This window comes from Poeciliopsis prolifica, unplaced genomic scaffold (assembly GCF_027474105.1).
Source record: "Poeciliopsis prolifica strain line A6 unplaced genomic scaffold, Auburn_PproV2 SCAFFOLD021, whole genome shotgun sequence".
Classification (NCBI taxonomy): domain Eukaryota; kingdom Metazoa; phylum Chordata; class Actinopteri; order Cyprinodontiformes; family Poeciliidae; genus Poeciliopsis; species Poeciliopsis prolifica.
In genome coordinates this window covers 3964747-3985953 of record NW_026562396.1, presented here as the reverse complement: position 1 = coordinate 3985953, position 21207 = coordinate 3964747, and the positions used below count along the sequence as shown (strand labels likewise).

The 21207-nt window shown below is 40.8% G+C and overlaps 1 protein-coding gene across 3 annotated transcripts; it reads left to right on the top strand.

The window, feature by feature from the left end:
- The first annotated feature begins 2565 nt into the window (after positions 1-2565).
- On the top strand, positions 2566-19713 carry rbms1a (RNA binding motif, single stranded interacting protein 1a). 3 transcript variants are annotated; one of them, XM_055045029.1, is made up of 15 exons: positions 2566-2844; positions 3092-3176; positions 4858-5000; positions 8101-8159; positions 10233-10324; positions 11164-11321; positions 11685-11764; positions 11859-11959; positions 12998-13047; positions 13591-13681; positions 15550-15600; positions 16501-16602; positions 17292-17360; positions 17603-17678; positions 17875-19713. In XM_055045029.1, exons 2-14 carry the CDS (start codon positions 3126-3128, stop codon positions 17669-17671), a joined length of 1116 nt encoding a protein of 371 aa, XP_054901004.1. In that variant the 5' UTR covers positions 2566-2844; positions 3092-3125; the 3' UTR covers positions 17672-17678; positions 17875-19713. The 3 variants fall into 3 exon arrangements, with proteins under 3 accessions (XP_054901004.1, XP_054901003.1, XP_054901002.1); XM_055045028.1 differs by having other exon boundaries at positions 2566-2898; XM_055045027.1 differs by having other exon boundaries at positions 2566-3176.
- The last annotated feature ends 1494 nt before the right edge of the window (positions 19714-21207 follow it).

Sequence of the window (21207 nt, the reverse complement as noted above, 5' to 3'; positions counted from 1 at the left end):
ATGATTGGAATTTTCAAGGTACATTAGAAGTCACTTGAAATGCAAAACCAGCATGAAACCTTAATCCTGTCTGCAGAGGAAATACAGGAGAGAAATCTGATGCTTTAAGAGCCTCCCTGCCACACTGGTAGGATTTGGATTTTAGAGTTAACTTGCAAGAGCCCAACAGGACCAGATGATGGGGTTGCTGCTGTTTAGAGCTCCTAAATGCTTTGCAAGTGAAAATAAGACAAAAGTGAGAAGTGCGTGTGCAAATAGGCAACAGCTCGAGTGTTGCATAATGTGCTCGGGTAATTTCCCTGCAGCATTTCAAGGTAAAAATATCAAATCCGTTTTCCAAACAAGTCTCAAATTTCTACAGTATTGGTGCAAAAGTGATGCTACCAGGCTGATTTGGTTTCCTTTTCCTTTTTTTTTTCTTTTTACCCACCCATTTTCAGAGGAATGTTCTTTTTGTTTCTTGAGCCCTTCAACCCTGACCTATGAACTATTCGAGCTCAAGAAAAATGCACCCAGACTCAAAAGATGAGTCATTGTTTTGTAAACATCACACCCAACTTAGCATGAGTTTTAAAATTTATCTCTAGGCGCCATGTTTCTAAGAGCCTGTCACAACAACACACGGATTGTTAGGATGCATCGCATTCCATCAATGAAACAGAAGATAACACAGTTTGATAGGGCGGGGTGGGGGGTCACCATCGCTGGCTACAAGACACGGCACAGATGGTTCACGAAGAAACACTTGACATAGTACAACATTCAGAACTCTAAAGTAGCAAGCATCTCTTCGGTTTGGGTGCGTTTTATATGCTGCAATGATTCATAGGTCAGAGTTAAGTGGCTTAGAAATACATTTGGAAAATAAGGTACAAGAAAAGTGGGGTGAAAAGCTGTTGATGACAATAGACAAGCTTTGAAAGACCTTTCACAAGCCTAAAACACTTTTTTTTAAAAATCAGCAGAATAAATGGACACCAACCAATTGAATTTAACTATCTAGAAGCTGTAAAGACAACTTGTTGAAAGATCGGAATGAGCATCACAATCAAGGAAGACGAGACGTTGAAGTGACTTTAGAGGCGGCGTGGTTGTTGGGGCCAGTCGGGTTAGCCGGAGTGTTTCAGAAACCGCTGATCTGCTGGAAACTTTGTGCATGTGCCATTTCTTGACTTCCAAGAAACGGTCCAAGAAAGAGAGTTTCAGCTGCGCGGAGGCTGTGTGGATGGAAATACCTTGTTGGTGTCAGGTGGTAGCTGACAGAGTGGCTGGAGATGATAGCAAGGCAAAGGTAAGTACAAAGAAAGTAGTGCACAAGGAATACAGTCCCCAAACACGCTGAACACGCTGAACCTTGGGAAAGACGGGTCACGTCAACAGAAGACCACAACAGAAACCATCTCTGCCACCAATGAACAGGAACTTTAGGCTACAAGTCGCACAGACTCACCTAAATTTGATAGTAACAGACTGGAGCATTTTGAGGTTCGATGAGTCTTAACTTCAGCTGCGACACAGTCAGAATTTGGCATAAAGAAATCTCCATCGAAAGATTCTGACACATGGCTGAAACACAGCATCTCCGAAAGCACAGGGAGATCCAATCTGGTGCTAGCAAGGCGTACCTAATAAAGTGCGATGGCCTTTTATTTTCATCGGCCCCCTAGATGAATTCGGGCTAAGGCAACGTTTTGTTTCAAAAAGCCTAAAATATCTAACGTGCTTCAGCTGTTGTTTGGTTCGGCCTGCTGCCTGGTGTTCTAGATCACTGCAAGCCTTCAGAAACGGAGAGCAAAACGCTGAACGTGAGGCGACCCACTGAGGTCTGGAGAGTTTGAAGAAGTGAAAACCGGAGCTGCTGCAGTTCTGCTTCTTTTTTGTCTTTTGTTTCTTTTTTCGTCGGCATTAAGGAAATGTTCTCTGTATGTTTCGCCTTGCGCACAGAACGCATGCCAGTCGAGCCCGTGTGTGAACTACCAGGAGTGCATGAATGATCCTGTTGGTCTGTCAGTGTTCTTATCTCAGCCTCGTCTAATGTTGCAACTGTGATCTGCATCGATGGGCCTTATAGATGCTGGCTGCATGTCAGGAAATCTACATAAAGGACTAAATGAGAGGTGATGATGAGAAGGAGGAAGGGGTGGGGGGCTCCTTCTTTGTTTCCAAATATTTGCTGGCTGCTCAGTTTATTAATCCAATCCCCCCCCCCCCCACACTCCACACCAGCCCCCTCACCCCCCCAGACCCCCAACACTCACTCACACACACACTCCTTCCTCAACACACAGTTGGGGTTTTTACAGGGACGCTGTGACCTCCTGACCGGCCAGTCGCTGATTATATTTCATTGCATCCTGATTCTCTGTCATGCACGCTCGATGGGGGGAAGGGCATAAAGAGGAAGAGGATATGTGTGTGTGTGTGTGTGTGTGTGGTTGGAGGAGGTGGGGGTGAGGAATGCTTGGTATGTGCGGACGGACGATAACAACGCGAGAGGCGAGCAACGCGCGTACAAATAACCCTCACCCCGCCCCCCCTCCCTCCCTGAAAAGCGCCTTTAAAGCGTTTTTTTAATATGCGCCGATAATATAAGAGAGATCTAAACGGAGGTATTTCCGACCGGATCGGATCGCCGTTGGGGTTTTTTTTTTTTTAGAGGCGGGGAGCCCGCAGTGTGCGCGCCGTGCAACACCCCGGAGAGGCGGAGATGGTTCGGTCTGTAGTAGGTGGGGACAGCCGAGCCGAGCCGAGCCGAGCGGTCTGCAGCAGGACGTCGTAGATCAATGAACCGGACCGGAGGGCTGGTCCGACGCCTGGCGAAGAATCTGACTGTATTATAGATGTGTCAGTACACCTATCCAGAACCGAGGCTTTATTCGCTGTTAACCTGCCGGTTCAGTATGCGGAGATTATAAAAGGCTGTTTTACAAGCCTCTCTCTCTCTCTCTTCTTTCTCTCTCTCTTTCTTTCTCTCTCTCCCCTCCATCCTTTCATCGTCGCTTGGTTTCTCCTGCCTTAGCGCTCTGTTTTATATTTTATTTTCATTTCATTTCTGTTATTTATTTTTATTTTTATTTTTTATTTTTTTGAGGGGAGGGATCCAACACACATCTATAAGCTCCGGGATGATTTTTGCAAACACGGGCAACCCACTGAAGACGACCAATCGAAAGCAGGTAGGCCAAAAATACACACACACACACGCGCGCATTCACATATATAGGGCCACACATATTTTATGCCCCCTGCTCGCACTTTTTTGGCGTCAGGTCATTTCAGTGATCGGACATTGAAATGCACCGAAACGCCACCAGGCGCACATGACATTGGGACGGCGTTCCCACCTCATTCTTTGCATGACGGGATTCATTAAACTCGTCAGGATACAGATCCACAGATCCACGGCTCTCAGCAGTTGCCAAGCAGATGCTCTGATATACGCGGGGAGGTAAAACAGCGGCTGACCCCCCCATCCACCGACACTCTGACGCTCATGTCCAAGTAACCTTGTTTGGCCCTCTCTGGCCCCAACTCTGGTCAGTACGCATGGCGTATTGACCAGATGAGCAATCCTGCCTGATGAGCAGTAGATTAGTAGCAGGCAAAGTCCTTATATAAAAAAAAAATATATATAACAATAAATATATATGTGTGTACACTGATAGATGCTGTGCTATCAGTGTGCTGCATGGGTAGGACTTGACTTGTTTTGACCTCTGAGATCATCACACTTTCTTTCTAGTTTTAGATGGGGGGATTGAAAAAAAAGAAACATGTATAGATACACTACTAATAATGACAATGATGATATGATGATGAAGCAAGAAAGGAAGGAAGAAAAGAAGTGCAGATGGTTGAGACTTCAACCCCGATGCAGACATGATCAGTCGTGGTTTGCCGAACCTAAGAATGAAATCCTGCAGGAAATGAGGTTTTGGTGGTGATTAGCTGCAAGATGCCCTTGTGAATGTCTTCGTACGCATCTTTTTGAAGGATGCACACCCCGAACAGAAAAGTTTGTAGCCGCACGCTGACGGATTGTTGGAGGACAGAGCAGACCTCAGATTCATTTCTCATCTGTGGCATGAAACAAAAAGAAGAAAAAAAACAAAACAAACAAAAGCAAGCCTTTGTAAGAATAGCTCTGTTGTTTAATTTTTGTTGTTGTTGTTTTTTTTACAGTCTTGTCTGCAGTTTTATCATCTTTGGCTCTCGAAGTAGATTGTCCTTTGGTTATGGACAGATGGTGTGATTCTGCCTTTGATCTGATTCTGGAGAGCTTGGGGTGGCTGGGAGCGATTTTAATGAATGAGTAAAGGGAAGGAAATGCTTCGCAGGAGCAGTGCGGGGTGTGCAGAGTGGCTCACAAGCACGAAGAAAAAGGCATGTTTTCTGAGGAAGGCCACAGCAGGATGTACTAGTTAAAATGCCGATTTAATCACAATGTGATTCATAAAGGCGCCTCTTGCACAATAGTAAATCTTTCACTTTTGTTTGGCAGAATATGTTTTCATGGGAGCTTAAATCGACTACTTACATCTGCTGCTGCTGTAAAACCGTAGCAGAGGGAAATGTAACATGTTTGTTTTTCTAATACTTTTCTTTAGAAACATATAGCAGAGTAGTAGGGGGGAAAAAAATGCCGTTAGTTTACAGTCTTTCCACGGCTGCACACAGTATACCGGGGTTCAGTGTTGGTCATTAATAAGCAATGCTTGACCATCAGCTCCAGCTTTTAACGCAGTAGGAAGCAGCGCTCCCGTCCTGCACGGCCAGCACGCTCTTATGATCGGTCTGGTTAGATTCGATTATCCAAAGCGCCCGCACACGTCCTAACAGCGGGTTTCCTGTGTGCAGTCTTACCCCATGACTCCGTCCAGTCCCAGCAGCAGCAGCAACAGCAGCAGCACAGGCCTGGAGCAGCTCAGCAAAACCAACCTGTACATCCGAGGCCTGCCTCCCGCCACCACGGACCTGGATCTGGTCAAACTCTGTCACCAGTGAGTACATGCATGCAGACACGTCCAGACGGTTCTGGCTCGGTGTCGACAGCACAAAGAGCACATCTTTTTGAGATAAGAAGAGGTGGAGTCTGATTTCACATTGGTTTCATTGCATCTCAAGCTCAAGAGAGTCCAAATGTGCTGAAGAGACATTTAAAGGGGCAACTAAGATTTTTCTGCAGACTGTTTGGAGTGTTTATTTGACAAGGATGTATGTCCCTCCTTCAGGAAATACGGCTAATAGTACCTCCAGTAGCTTCTTGCTACTGGAGGTACATTGCTGGAAGTGGGCCGAAGATCCCAAAACAAGTATGTTAGTGATGTGAAACTGCAATCCTGCCTGATGAGCAGTAGATCAGTAGCAGGCAAAGTTTTCCTTCATCAAGTTCAAAGAGGCATCGTCGTTTTTAAAACCCCAAAATAACATCCACTTATCAGATACATTAAATATGCTGTGTTTTAACGAAGCAGTTTGATTTTCGCAGAAAGTGAATTTTTAATTCACCATGGAACAAAAGGGATCTTGCAAGCTTTCGTTGCTGAAAGAGTTAACTGCGGTCTACTTTGTTATTTATTCTTTTATTTTTTTTAATTATTCTCAGTTTATTACTCTAAAGCTCCCCAGTCTGCTTTGGAGTAAAAATCACTGGATTTCTGTACCTCAAAAATAAAACCAAACCAAAAAAATGACGTTAATAAAAGAACAAATACTTCATCTTGTGTCTAATATTTTTCATAATAGGAGGGTTTTAAATTTCAGATGGTTAATTTCTTGGATTGCAAACATCGAAACGGTTATTATTTTTGACATTTTCAAACAAGTGTGTAACTGGATTAATGTCCTAAAGATTTCTGCCACCTGTCATACAATTGTCGCCGCAATATACTGTGCTTTTCCAGTCGTTCATAGTTCTGATAGTTTTCTTTATAAATGTGACACAATCAGGTTTTAATGATCCACGCATTCACTCAATGATGTAAACCGAATATGGCAACTTTAATATTCAGAAACAATCAGGATGTTGTTAGCCAGCACCGAACCAAGGTTCACACTTCTGTGAATGATGCCACACCACAGTCCAGCTGGTCACAAACGTCAAAGTCTTCAAACACTGTTATGAGATATTAAGGGAATCTCTAGAAATGACACTCAGTCTAAATGTGATTGCTAAAAGCTGCTATTAAAGTATTAAAATGTGTTGTTAAAAGCAGCCATAATGACTTATTAAAAAGCAACGTAATGGCTGTTTTGTATTGATTTATTAATTGTGTTCTTTTGGGGTTTTTTTACTTCGTTTCCGTTGTCATTTTGCCGTTGCATGAGTTAAAATGTTTGGGGAAACTCTGGATTGGAGAACACGACAGAAAACAGCTCTTAGGATGAAATTACATTTTGGTGCATTTTTTTTTTTTTTTAGCTCTTTTTCCAGTCTTGGTGCTATGCTGAGCCGACACGTGCAGGCTGAAGCCTTTCTTGAAGGACAAATGTGTCAAATTGGAGGACATTTTGAAATGTTCAAATTTTATGCCAAAAAGCCTCCAAAATTCAGCAGCTCAGCAAGGCTTCTCTTAGCAAGTTGAAGATAAGCCTATTTACACATTTATAAGGAATGCACTAGTTGAAACATGCACTGAATTAAACAGCGTTTTAACATAGTTAAGCTGTAGATGCATTGAAATTAAATAGTAAAGAATTGAAGACCTTGTTTTTTACTGAAAATCTGATTTCTATTTTTTCTTTTTTAAAATTGACTGGCTAGATTATAATGCACAGCAACACATAAGTGCTAAAACATTCAATGGTCTATAAATGCAAATACATATGTAAAAGTAGGAACTCACCAATGGAATGTGAAAGACTGTAAAAATATTGTTTTATAGAGAAAAGACAGCCGTCCAGTGGACATGTTTCATATAATTTGATACTACAGACTTGAGTCCAAGTGGTTAATGTGGTAGATGCCATAATTAGTGGATTTTTGTCTTTGTTTTTCCTTTTAAATCAAGCGCATATTGGAAGAAGAGGCACTCAGCCATATAACCAGCAGCAGCGGCAGCTGTTTGTGTCCTGTTTGCTTGTGTTTTGTTCTTGTTCCCAATGGTGTTTGCCAGCACAAAAGCAGAAACGAAACCGCTTCTCATAGCAACACAGTATGCATGTTGAAATGAGCGAGACATTCAGTCTGCATGGCCTCCAAATCCACGCAGCAGCTCACAGTTTGTGTCACATTTCAGCCAGACGTAAAATAGAAGCCTGGGGTAATAAAATTATATTAAGGTTGTTGGAAAATATGTTTGATGGAGTGTGTAGCTCCTCTCCATTAACATGAACAGCTTTACTTTGCCGAATAAGTCGTCTTTACTGGACCCCCAGCAGGGCCGTTTCTAGGATTGAACCTTCAGGGATCATTGGGGCCTTTGAAAATGTGGCAACAAATATTTCATTTTATTCAAAATGTCAAAAATACATTTATTTTTAAAACACAATATTGCTAATAAATTGCTAGTGGCTCCTGCTACTTCCAGAACCAGAACAATATTTACATTAACGAACTACACTTCTGCTAATGTTGAAGGAAACGAGTGTGCAAGCTTCAGAAACAACCTAATGATTACTTCTTTTTATTTTAGAAGGATTGCTGGGAATGGCAACATTTTCATTACGCCGGCTTCACAGATCAGTATCGTTATTAAAAAAAAAATAAAATCATATCAAAGAATGTTAGCGACAAACGTTTTTTGCAGACTTTGGTGTTTCTTTAAGTTATTTGGGTTTGTGAGTAAGGCTACAAAACCCAAAAAACTTTAATTGTGAGTTTATTAAATGTGACAAAAAACAAAACAAAACAAAGATGCATTTGTAAACAGCTTGTGAAAGAAACAGGAGATCAGACTAAGATTTAAAAGTATGGATGCTTAAGTGAAAATGACTGAATCCACCTTGCAGAGCGTTAAGAGAAAGCACTATTCTCCTCTTCAAGAACACATTCCCTCCTTTGGGAACGAACGGAAATTGCCATCAGCATCAGTCAAAGATGCGGTCTCCACTCTAGATGAGGGTTCTTTGACACTAATGTGCATTTTGTTGTGTACACAGGTATGGAAAGATTCAGTCGGCCAAGGCGATCCTCGACAAGACGACCAACAAATGCAAAGGTCAGTTAGCTCAGCAGCAGTAGGTTCAGCTTTTGTATGCATGTTTTGAACCATTTGAGGAAGCATCTGGTTTGTTTCAATATCCTAAGTGTTCATAAATGGATTAGTTGTTTAGCCTGATAACCAGTCTTTGTGAGGGCTGGCCATGAATGCTTCTGTTCCCTCTCTCGCCAAACTTCTGTGGCTTCCCATTGAGGCACATTGAATTATACAAAATCTTTTCTGCGCTTCCATGGTAACAAAAAGTTTGACGAAAACAAAAGCAGATTAAGATGGATTATCCCAGACAGACAGGTTTAGAGGATCTACAGACACGTTCTCTCTCCTCGTAGAATCAGCGGAAAACAGTGGCGAGCTGTGTTACAGGGAAACATTAAGATTGTACTTGAAAATGAAAAAAATGGCATATTTTTCAGTTTAAAGTAAAGTTAGAGAAATCTATGTCTGAGAAAAAAATCATGTTATCTGGTTTCATGCCATTGTGCATACGTTACGCTGTCAATGATCCACATAAGTTACCATGATGAGTTCAGGTCTCCAATTACCCACTTCATACAACTCAAAAGTAATCACACTGAAGTTAACAAGAACACATATTTTATTTTTATCTTTACACAATACCAGACTTATGGTAGTACCAAGTTCGTATCATTGACTCTGACTATTTAGAGATTGGCCACTTAGAAAAATGAAAAGACAACCACACCTCACTGTTAAAACTCCCTACAACAACCTGTAGCAAGTCGTACTTTATCCATGACGTGTGATCTGTTCTCACTGCCTTTGATCCACCATACCGAGTCACGAAGGGGAAGCCCTCTCCTTGCATCCTCTCATGCTGCTGAAGAAATGTTTTGATGTTTTTAATCAAAATATAATGGAAGTGATTGATAATGAAAATCATGATAATAAGGCACACAGTGTCCAGAGCTACAGGCCTGCAGACTTCATGTGGCTCAAGAAAATGCCATGGAGCGCTTGTGGACGAGGCTTCCGGGGCCAAAAAGCTGCATCCAAACCTAACATCATGTAGTCTTCTGCAAAACCTTGTGCTTGTAAAACATTCTTCTCTGGGCTCTGGAAGAGTCATTTTTTTTGGAGGGATGAATCATCCCTCTCTGTTTGGAAACCCAATGGATGGGTAAGGATGAAGGACTGGCCAGGCAGTTGCTAATTCCCTGACATCATTGTGTAAAGTGCACAGTTTGGTGCAGACTACAACGCGGGGTTTTCATTTAGTTCTAGTAAAATGAAGTGCTTCAAAATACAAAGACATTTTGGACAGTTGCATTGCACACCAGGACAAAAAGCAAAGTCCATAAGAACTTGACTGGTTTGCACAGATACCTTAAAGAACCAACCATTTGAGTCGGGACAGAACAAACTGGAACATATGTGGTACGTTGATTCCCCAACACCAGTGCCTGACTTACATACTTCTGGAAGAATGATCAACAATTCCCATAAACATACTCCCAACTTTGGTGGAAAGCGTCCCAGAAGAGTTGAAGCTGTCACAGCTGCAGTGGTGAGCCACAGAGTACTGTAGTAAACTGATATATTTTCAGATGTCCATGTGCAAATGTGATAACTCTGGCAGCAACATTGCAAAAGTAACGTCTGAAAAAACCTCACATTGTGTCATCATTGCTTTCACACTGAAATGTGACTGTCTCCACTGGCTACATTCAAGTAGCCTTCAAATGTCGATGGAGATCCTAGAGAGCAAGAGGAAGTTCTGATCAGAAGTACAGGAGGCCTTTGCTGGTGTACCCTTTAGTGGAAATGATGTTTCCCTGAAGGGCATTGACTTGTGTAACAGAAAAAATGTTCCCGGATGTACTGCAAAAAAGAATATCCACTTCACAACGTCTTGGACTTGACAGACTGGCAGATACCACCAGCCTCATGTGGTTTACAGAACCTAATAAGCACACTGCAAATAGGCTGAATATTTTACATGGTGACTTTTATTTATTTGTGTCATGCATTTATCCGGAATGCTGACAGCAGAAATTGACTGTTCTCTTGGTTTAATGACTGCTGATAGAAATCTTGTCCCACAAACATCAGGTTACGGCTTTGTGGACTTTGACAGCCCAGCTGCTGCTCTAAAGGCAGTACATGCTCTGAAAACCAGCGGCATTCAGGCCCAGATGGCCAAGGTAAGCCTGATATGCACACGCCTGCACGTCTACGTGCATGTGTGTGTGTGTGTGTGTGTGTGTGTGTGTGTGTGTGTGTGTGCATACTTTTCATTCTTTCAAACCTTTCCTTTGAAGTTGTGCTTTTTTGACTGTTTGCATTTTTGTCAGTTGCATGTTGAAGCTGAACGTGTTTTAGCCGTCGTGTTGTTCCTCCTCTGACCCCAGGGACATAATGGCACAATAATTTATCAACCTAGCTGCTTCCGTATGTATTTTTACATATGGAATCAATGTAATTAATTAATCACATTAATTCCACAGTTTTGCCAAGAAGCAGAGAGATATTTAGCACCTAAGCACTGTAAAGAAATGGGATATTTATGCGTTATCTTAAATGGTTTCTCTCAAATACCAACAGCGGCATAAAATCTCTTTCAGTCCAATCGTTTTTCTGCATGTGCGTGTTGCTGCTCGCTGATGAGTCACTGCTCTCGGGAGACCTGCGTGTGGCTGCTCAGTTTTTATCAAACATGGCAGAACACAGGTTGTGTGTTGCAGTAGCTATGACGACGGCGCTCTCATGCCGTTTCCAGGAGACCGTCGAGGCGCCGAGCGGCTGCTCAGAGCAGATGAAGTGGGATGCACTGTGCGCGGCTACATGTTTGTGTGCAGAAGAACTTAAAAATGTTTGTTTAACCCATGCGTTCCCTTGACCAAGACCTGAGTAAAGTCAGTGTTCTGACTCATCCGTTTGTCAGCAAAGATGAAGTGAATTGTCTGCGTTTTAGCTCTCTTTCCGTCTTTTCTTCTTCCAGGGATGTAAAATTCTCACATTTTCTCTTCCCGTCTCCGAGCAGCAGCAGGAGCAGGACCCCACAAACCTTTACATTTCCAACCTGCCTCTGTCGGTGGATGAGAGAGAGCTGGAGAAGATGCTGCAGCCCTTCGGTCAGGTTGTCTCCACTCGAATCCTCCGGGACTACAGCGGTAACAGCAGAGGCGTGGGCTTTGCCAGGTTTGTCGCAGGATACACTGAAAGGAAGCACATCCGCTTCTTGCCTGATGAATCACCTTTGAAACAGTTGCGGCAAAAGCCTTCAGCGCTCTGCCGCTTTATGTGATCTGGTGTTCAGCTTCGACTATTTGTAGTTGCTGTTCATGCGCAAAAAAAAAAAAAAAAAAATAGAAGACCGGCAAACAACGACCCGCGAGAAAACCCTAGTGCACCAGAAACCTGCTTTTAACATTGTTTGGAAAAAAAGCAGCAAAGCATAATAACACTGATTGAGTGTATGTTGTAGCTATGCAGAACATGAACACTTTATATTAAAAAGACATTGTTCCAGCTGGTGTGTCAGCGTTCGTGTCTCTCTTACAGGATGGATACGACAGAGCAGTGCAACGCAGTCATCTCCCACTTTAATGGCAAGTTCATCAAATTAGCCTCTGGATCTCTGGGTAAATGACCTTCGTTTTTCTGTCTATTTTCATTTAAATGAAATATTAACGGTAATAATTTTATTTGCCTGTGTACTGACATGTTGTCTTCCAGGACCGTCTCAGCCTTTGCTATGTAAGTTTGCTGACAGTCAAAGAAAGAAACATGCTCACAGTGGATATGTTCCCAACGGACAGTCAGGCGACCTCAGACTAGTATGTTTAAAATCCTCTTCTATTATTTGCTGTATGAGATTTTGATCACTGTTTTTAACCTATGTAAAAGCTCATTTTTAAAACCTTTTCTATTCAGACATCAGCCAACTTTTAAATAAGTAATGGGTTTAAAATTTTTCTATCGCATTTAAAAGAGATTCAGTTATTTAAATGAACAAAAAATATCCAAAACTACATAGTAATTCTGTGAATCTGAATTTTTATTTTGTTTCATAAGTGTTGGGGAAAAAAACAACAACTGAAGATTGGACTGGAAAGCCAATACAAACAAATCCTAACCTATTGTTGCCACCAGCAGTGGACAGAAAAGAAATAAATAATTTTTTAAGCAAGCTGTGGTCACGGCAAGGAAGGCATCTCAGAATCACTGACACAAAGGTGCTTCCAAAACTTCTGCGTAAACATGAACCTCTTAATAAAACAACTTTTAACTAGGAAAGGTTATATTCTGCATAAAAATGTGAGCTATGCGGTGGTGCAATTGACTTGCACAAAAAAGGTCTTAGGTTTTCTTGTGCATAAGAAAACCTAAGAATGTGAGTTCTCTCCAGGTTTTTATACAGTTCAAAAGCATATTAGGTCAATTAGCAGCTTTACTTACGCCTTAGGTGTGTGTGTGTGTGTGTGCGTGGGTGCGTGTGCGTGTGCGTGTGTGTGTGTGTGTGAGCATGCCTGAATGCCTGCACCTCATGTCCCTGTGTTGCCTTTTGAAGGACTGGCTTTCTGTCCCCCACCATCCTGCATAGAGGAAGCACAACATGTACAGATCGGTGATTCTTAATTTTCACAACTTTTCAAAATTCCTGAAAATCTGTTGAAGAAATATTAGAAGAAAACAAAAAAATCACGTCTTAACATGGAATCAAATCAAACAGCCTCACATCACTTTCATCAGCTGGATTAAATAAACTAAGTCATTTCGAGACGACATCAAAAAACTGTTTTCAAAAAAAGAAATGATGAGCATGATTTGAGTCAGAATTAGCCTGAACTTTCTTGTTGTTGTTGTTTCCATAGGGCGCCATGACGCTGACCTATGACCCCTCCACAGCAGCCATACAGAACGGGTAAGTTACTCTCTCTCTCTACAGAAGTTTGTCCAGTCCTTTAAAACCTTTTGTGAGAAAATGCCCTGAAGTCAATCTTGGTATTTTTATTTGTTTGGACAAATAACCTTAACGGTGGAATGCTGGCGGGTTTTCCCCCAGTGAAAACTGGCCCTCCATGTCCGCCAAATGACGTTAGCGCTCTGGCCTGGCAGTGAACGATATTAACCCTGTTCAATTACTTAATAACTTGATGTCCTGATCTTTATCTCTTAAAGTTGCTGTTAATATGTAACAATTTACTTTGTGTAGGAAAGCATGATTTTTTTTTTTTTAAATAAAGGTCATACTAATGTCATCACATTGACTGAAAACATTCAACTCTACCTGTATTTTTCAAATTGTGGTTAATAATAGATTAACTGACTTAATTTTTCAGGAATTATTTTAATATAAGATTTTTTGAACATTTGGATGGCTTTAAGCTTCACATTAGTTATTTCTGAGCCCATTGAACAAAAATAACAACATTGTTGTGTTTTATTTTATTTTTTCTTCCTCTAGATATTATCCCTCTCCGTATCCAGTGGCCAATAGAATAATGACTGTGCAGCCTGCAATGTCTCCATACATGTCTCCCGTCTCTGCTTATCAGGTATTCAAAGAGTCATTTTAATAAACCAACATAAACATAAAACAGACAAGCAAAGTCTGGAGTATCACCATTTCTTTGCTGACTTCAGTGTGCATTTTAAGGCGTGGCCTTCATCACATGAGTTTCGGGTTTGGTTATTTCTCACTTGCTCAGGAGCTAGAAATATAAAAAAAGGTGTTAAACCATATCTGAAACGCTTACGGCCTCGGGCCGCAATCGACTGCTAATGGAAAGCAGGCTGATCGGCTAAACGTTAAGTAATCTCTTAATAAAGCGTGTATTTGTGGAAGTGAAATAATGCTGAGAAATATTAGATAAAATAAGATTTCTGACAAGAGTTATTGCGATTTCTATTAATTCCAGCAAACCGATCAAAAATTTGCTCTTAATTTGAAAGAGAAGAATAACGTTTTTTTTTTTTAGACTTTTGTTTTGTTCTGTTTTGCAGTGTTTTCTATCTGACACTAACACTAGTAATTAAACAGATTTAAAGTTTTGATGATTTTATATTTGGATAAAATAAAGGCTTCAATTAAAATAGGGAAACATTTGATGAGACATAAAAATCAGAGATCTTTACTTCCCTTGGTCAAGAAGTTGGCACTTGGTCCGTTTCCATTAAAGCTCCACCTTAACCTGTGACTGGAGCACCTGTTAACCTTTTTAGGTTTGAGTGTTTTAAGGTTGGAAGGCCAAGAGCCCTCTGGTGGACACCAGCAGTCTAAACCTCAATCTCAATCAAGCTGGTGCTCTGAAATGGCAAAATGAGAAACAAAAGCTCCAAATTAAGCATAATCAAGATTCAGAAATTGTTATTCCTCAGTCCTAAAGAAAAATAGATGTTGCAATAAATTGCTGGTTAGCAAAAAAAAAAACAAAAAAACTACCCTAATTAAGAGTGGTAAAGAGAAAAAAAAGACACAAAGAACAACATCGAGAAATAACAAGTTGAAATACATCTACATAAATCAAGCTTTACTATGATTAAAGATTACAGGAAAGTTTCTCAGCTCTCTAGTGTTTCTAACACATAGATATGCAGTTACATAGACGAGAAATTGTTACCTCAAGGTGTTTACTGAGATAATCCTCTGGATATACATCGCCTGAGGGAATCTAGTTTTCAGACTTGACTATAAAAATGTCCTGTAATTTAGAATTTTAAAAACTATCAATAAAATATTTAATTAAACAACAAAAGTGACATAAAGCTAGTGAGTGAGGCCAGTATTGGTGTTATATGCTCATATTTAAAGAAAAAGAGGCAGCAGTTTAATTGGCTGCAGTAAAAAAAATATTTAAATAAATTCCCAAATATCACAATTTATAGTAACATCGCCATGAAAGTAGGAACAACGGTTTAAAAGTCTGAAATTGATTTGTATATCACATTTAAAAGGAGCTGTCAAAAATTATACTGGGGATTTTTTCAACAGAAGCTCAATTATATGAGGAACCGCTTACCAGCTCCGGGAAAAAAGGCAGCATTTTATTCAGGTTGTTTGTAATGCAGCCACGGCAGATGACTAAAGTTAATGGGAATGACTAATCACACTGACACAGCTTCACAGTACACAGGAAACTTTCTGAGCTCATCAGTGAAACAGACATGCGTGCTAAAAGCTGAAAGGTCTGGACATTTTTTTTAAGAATTGTAAATGAACAATCTAACAAAGCTGGATTAGTTGTTAAAGACTCAAACACTGATTAATATCTTTCAGATATTTGCTTATATCTATTTGTAGATTTGCACACACACACACGCGCGCACACACACACACACAGACAAACTGTGGTTAATGGCATCTGATTGTGGGTAACATGAACGCTTCTTATCTTTTGTGTCTCACTTTCTCACCCTCTGTTAGGTTCAGAGTCATTCTTGGGTGGCGCATCAACCATACATCATGCAACACCCGGTAAGTGAACAGAAAATATATATATATGTATATAAAACACACCCCTAACACCATTTTATGCATACAGGAAATGGGTGTGTGTGTGTATGTGGTGCAGTTGAGGCTAAAGGGCTGAGCTCAGTGCTGTTCGCTCTTTATTCAGCCCGCTCTGCTGACACAGTCAACCCAACACTCAAAGTTCCCTAAACATAATGCGGGGAAAGACCAAGCTGACACAGGCTGTGGGATACAGCCGCTCTCTGTTGGAGTGTGTGATGGGGAGAGCAATGAAAGAGAACGGGAATAACTAAGGAGACATTCAGCCCTCCCTTCCCCTGCGCCGTCTCTGTGGATCCAGCAGGAAATGCCTGAAGCAGAGACAGTCTTGTGACTCTTTGACTCTTCCAACAGATGGTTTCCACTGGAACAAGTGTCTGCTGCTGTGTCCCCTCCCCCCACACACACACACACACACACACACACACACACACACACACACACACACACACACACACACACACACACACACACACACAGACGCACACACACTTTCTGCTGGGAAATGAACTGTTCCCGAAAGGCATTAATGCTTAAAGGAGCACACTCCATTTGAAAATCGACAAGCTGCCAAATGGTGGTTTCTGAGCATCAAATCTGACTCCAAACATAACCAGTGGTTAATAAGTACACTCTCACAGATATGGAAAGAAAAAAATGAGCACATCATCTGTCAGTTGACTACACCTGTATTTTTTAGGTGTTTGGTATATTTTTTGTCCATAATTGTTCTGGGGTTTTGCTGTTGTTGTTTTGTTTTCTTGCTTGGGGTTTGCTATTTTTGCTGCTGCAAAGTGAAGACTGATTTGGCAAAACTCTTTATCATGTGACATGATGCTAAAGCTGAACTGCCTTGTGCCGCAGGCTGCTGTGATGTCTCCCTCTGTGGATCCCTCCATGTCAATGCATCCCACAGCAATGATTACTCAGCAGATGGGCCAGCTGTCGTTGGGAAACACAGGAGCGGTGTGTGGGACTAACTCCATTGCATTCTTTTTTTTTGTTTTCCTTTTTTGTTTTTAGATTGAACACTGTCTTTGGATAACATCAAAGTTTGCAGGAGACTTATAAGAATGTTAAACTGCTGTTCTTTTTTATTTATTTGTCTGACTTTCAAACATAACCCCAATCACAATCATTCGTTAGCTATGGTTCCCTCATTTAGTTTTATCCACACAATCTAAATAGTGGGGTTGTGTCCAGAGGTTACGAGTCGCTACGCTCTACTTTATTTCAACCCAGAAATCAGAAATTAAAATTTATGTGGCGAATGTTCTGATGTTGGAAACCAAGATCTCAATATCCAAAATGGCTGACATGTGCATTTTCTATAATTTCCCCTTTGAGAGATTTATAAGGTTAAAACTTATCTTCTGTAATTAGAGAAGATTCTCCACAATTGTAATCTTTGTAGTTTTTTTTTACAGTAAACCAGTTACATACATAGTTGTGTGTTAATAAAAGTATTGCTACAGCATTTTCTTAAAATACCCCCATTACACTTTTTAATATATACCTCCAGTTTCAATGCATGTATAAGTTATAGTGCAATAGGAATATAATGTCTGATGTCACCTTCCCATGCATTTGATACTGTAGGATGCACAGTGAGCAAAAGTGAGGATTTGATTTGATTTTTCTTCTGTGCCTCACAGTACATCGCTGCCAACCCCGGGGTCCAGGGAGCCTACATGCCACAGTACCCCCCACTGCAGACAGCAGCTGTAAGTTCTCTGTAAAATCGCTTCATATCGCCCTCCGCGCAGCATCCATTTAAATGCAACACATCTAAAAGCAGTAATTACTTCAGAAAATGACAGCAGCCTGTGCCTGTGTCCAGAAGTCCTCGATTTATAAAAGCCCCGAGTTGCTTTTGAAGCATTCGTCCTCCAAAACCATCAATTTTCTCACACAGAGGGCGGTTATTATCGGGCTCTAAATGAGAGATGCTGCTCTTGCTTTGCAGGAAAACGGCACGCTGCAGCAAGTGGATTCTTCCAACAACTCGTCTCCTTACAGTCAACTCAGCAAGTAATGCACAGGTACAGTGTGCTCTAGTTTATGATTGAAACTCAAGCATGTATTTTTTTTCCAGGATTTTTATTTCATATATTGATGGTAAATAAAACAATTCCTTTAAAGGTTGCTTTTAAAAACTTTCCATGTAAATTATGTAAAACTAAATGGATTAGTTTGCACCAACCCCCCTAATATTAGTAATCTAATTGTATTTTCCAGGCCACATTGCAGCTCTGTGAGCCGGAGGGCAGTTGGGAAGTTGCTGAGGATATCGCAGGGATAAAAGCGACCGTCTGCCCCGATTGGACCAGATACACAAACATTTTTTTTGCACAGCCCCGACATTTTTAGTGGGAATTGAACACAACTTAAATGGACTCAAACAGTCGGCTAATCACGGGGAAATTAAGTAAGATTGAAAAAAGAAAAAAAGTAGATATATTTTGATAAGAAACAACATCCTTCTCTTACTCTCCTTTTCAAAGACACCCTCCCACCCACCTGTCCCCCCTAAAACACCCCTTCCCACCCAATCCAAGTATGATGTGACATTTGCAATGCATGGGACTGAGATCTTTCTCCCCTCCCTTTTTCTGAGTTCTCCACGTTTTTACAAGCTTGTTTCATTCGTGGTGTACGACCGACATTAGCGGGCCTTGTTTGCACTGAAGCTTTTAGAATCACTTCGTTTAGGTTTTCAGAGCTGCAGGAGAGTGGACAGCTGACGACACACGTGCCCCAGCTGCACTTGAAAGCTAACACAGACAACCATTTCATTAGGAAATTAATGAATTTATTATTGGAAACGGTGCCTTCCTCACGTAACATTGAACATCGTCCAACATTCTTTCATCCAACTTGATCAGGTGTCATTCTTCTATTCCAATTGATCAATTGTGTGTGTGAAATCATGGAGCTTTCCATGAAGCTATCTAAGTCGTTTGGTAGCAATAAAGACAATGAGAGTTCCACGGCAATACTAAGAACAAAGGTGACCAACTGAGAGCACGGTGATTCCTTATTTTTCCTATTTCCTTTTTCTTTTTTTTAAATGGTCTAAACATGAAGCAGGAGCCGTACCTTTATGACTTTACAAGTTCGACACCCAATGGGCATCTACTTTGGAGGCTTTGTTTTACTCTTGTGGTCGGTCTGACCGGTTATCTACCTCACGGTTTTGCTGGAATCAGCTGGTGCTGTCGGGTTTGCAGGTAAAGCCCCTTCTCGCCAGACTGAACGCTGCGAACCAGAAGCCACGCTCAGGAGCTGGCTAAACAGGACTTCTGCCGTTTGTCTCCCATGTGCAGCATTCCTCCTCATAATCATTGAAATGGGAAAGAAAAAGAAATGCTTTTGAAATTTTTATCTCAATTTGTCTTTGCTTTTCTTCTGGTGTTTCTTTTTTCCACAACGTGACAAGCAATGCTCCATTTTAGACACTCAAAAGTTCCTCTGTAACAGCAGTTTGTATTTAAGCCAGATTTTTCATACCTCTCCTGGTTTCTGCAAGGATTAAAAACTTTGCACATCCCAAACTCTTTGGATGAGCTTAAAATGACTTCAAAATTAAAGAATTGTGTGGGAAGTACATTAAAAAAGACAAAATATTTGTAGAATTTCATGGCATTTGAAATTACATCAAAAAGCTGTATTTCCTAAGATCTGCAAACTGCAATGGCCAAAAGTGAAAAGCAGAGTTTTACTTTTGTTTTGTTTTTTCCCTTCACTTTATTTCTGAATGACCATCTGGAAAGAAGGAAAAAGGTCAAACATGTACAGTCGTGGTGCTTCTTCCTGATCGCTTCTGCTAAAACAGTGAGTGCTGAACACAGACAAAACACAGCCAGGGTTTTTACTGAGAGTACTTTCCTTTCCTGAAGATTTGTTGCTGAGAAAAATAAAATAAAATGGAACAACAACAAAAAAAAAAAAAAAAAAAATCATGTTTTCCTCATCGCTTCCCTCCTGTCACCTTCTACTGATTCTCAAACAATCCTCTCTTTGCTCTCTCTCCTTTGGAAACATTGAAATAAAAACAATAAAATAATCTCTTTCTCAGATATGGCTCCTGTTTTCCTTAAAGGCCGATAAGTTTCCTGCATTAGGAAATTAATAAATGTATTATTGGTACTGTTATTGTTATGCCAGATTTATAAGGAACAGATCTAATATCAGATTATTTTTAATATAACATATGGGATGGATGGATTCAAACTGTTTTTTACAGCTTGTGTTGGTGTTCTAAATAAAACTTAAATGACTTAAAGTATTTTATGAAGGTTTTAGGAATAAAGTTTCTCTCCATCTTTGCATATTATGAACAATAATGCAAAGCTACGTTGGGTGTTTGCTGATTATCTGCCAGCAGGGGGCAGTGTGAACCAATGTGCTTCAATATGTTGCCACCAGGACTGACATTCAGTCATTGATATCTTTTGGCATGGCTGACTCTGATGTTATGTATGCAGCTTATGGTGGATCAGATGAGCAACATGTGCAGCATGTGTGCTCTTGCTCTCCCCATTTCTTGCACTATTTCAGGCCCGCAGCCTTTGTAGTTTCACTCTCATACCGGATCTCCTTCTTAAGCTCAGACTTAGCAGAGCTGATCCCGGAGACATGAAGGCACCATGCCTCCATCCCTTACCACTCAGAGGGATCAAAACTGCCAGCGCGCAAGATTAGCTATTACACTCTCCAAAACACAAGGGCCATCCCGACCCATCCACGGCAACTTCGTTGCAGCTCCCGCACTCACTTGTGTCAGTCAAATGCCAATTGTGAGGGCATCAAACCTTTAAGCATCAGAAGCAAAAAAAAAATCAAGAGTGTGCTTAATTCTCCACAGCTGAGGGGACACATGGCACAGATCCCCTGGGTAACACCAAGGTCAGAGGCCGGGTGCAGACTTTAGGAGAGGCAGACAGCGTGATCCGATATTGTTCATTTAGTGTGATGCACTTCAGCAATTCAACACATGGGATGAACCTGAGATCAGGAGGGTTTAGCATATCATGGGATATTAGTTTCTGTAGGAAAGTATGAAAAAAAAAAAAACTACCAGCAGATGGAACATTGAAAGAAGGCAAAAAGTTTCTCCAATAACTAGTTGGAAAAAACTAACAAACAAATTACCCATGTTCAATTAAAAAAAACCATCAACATTTTCCAGTGCAGTGATTCTTGAACTTCTACTTCAATAACTTCAACATGTATTTGTGCTTTAGTAAGAAAAATACAGCAGAAGAAGGGTATGTTAATATAAAACATAAATCAACATTGCCAGAAAAATGGCTGGGTATGTTTTTATTCAAGAAAAAGGGCTTAAAAATGTGCAAAATGAAACATGGTGATAGATATTTACACTGCAGATCCAAGAATAAAACACCATCAGTTTTACTAATTACATAGCAGTCTGCACAGATTGTTGGAGGGTTTGATAAATTCTAAATTGAATGATGTTGCTTGTGAATACAATGTTCTCAGCTTTGGAATAAATCTGTATGCTCGCGCCAAGTTTGGCTTTTGCAGTTTTTGTCATGAGGTTACTCA

Excerpts from the sequence above, each read along its gene's own strand:
- rbms1a (XM_055045029.1), top strand. The coding sequence starts at position 3,126 with ATGATTTTTGCAAACACGGGCAACCCACTGAAGACGACCAATCGAAAG. Across the intron at positions 11,322-11,684 it reads AGAGGCGTGGGCTTTGCCAG|GATGGATACGACAGAGCAGT; the intron begins GTTTGTCGCAGG and ends TCTCTCTTACAG. Across the intron at positions 13,682-15,549 it reads CTCCCGTCTCTGCTTATCAG|GTTCAGAGTCATTCTTGGGT; the intron begins GTATTCAAAGAG and ends ACCCTCTGTTAG.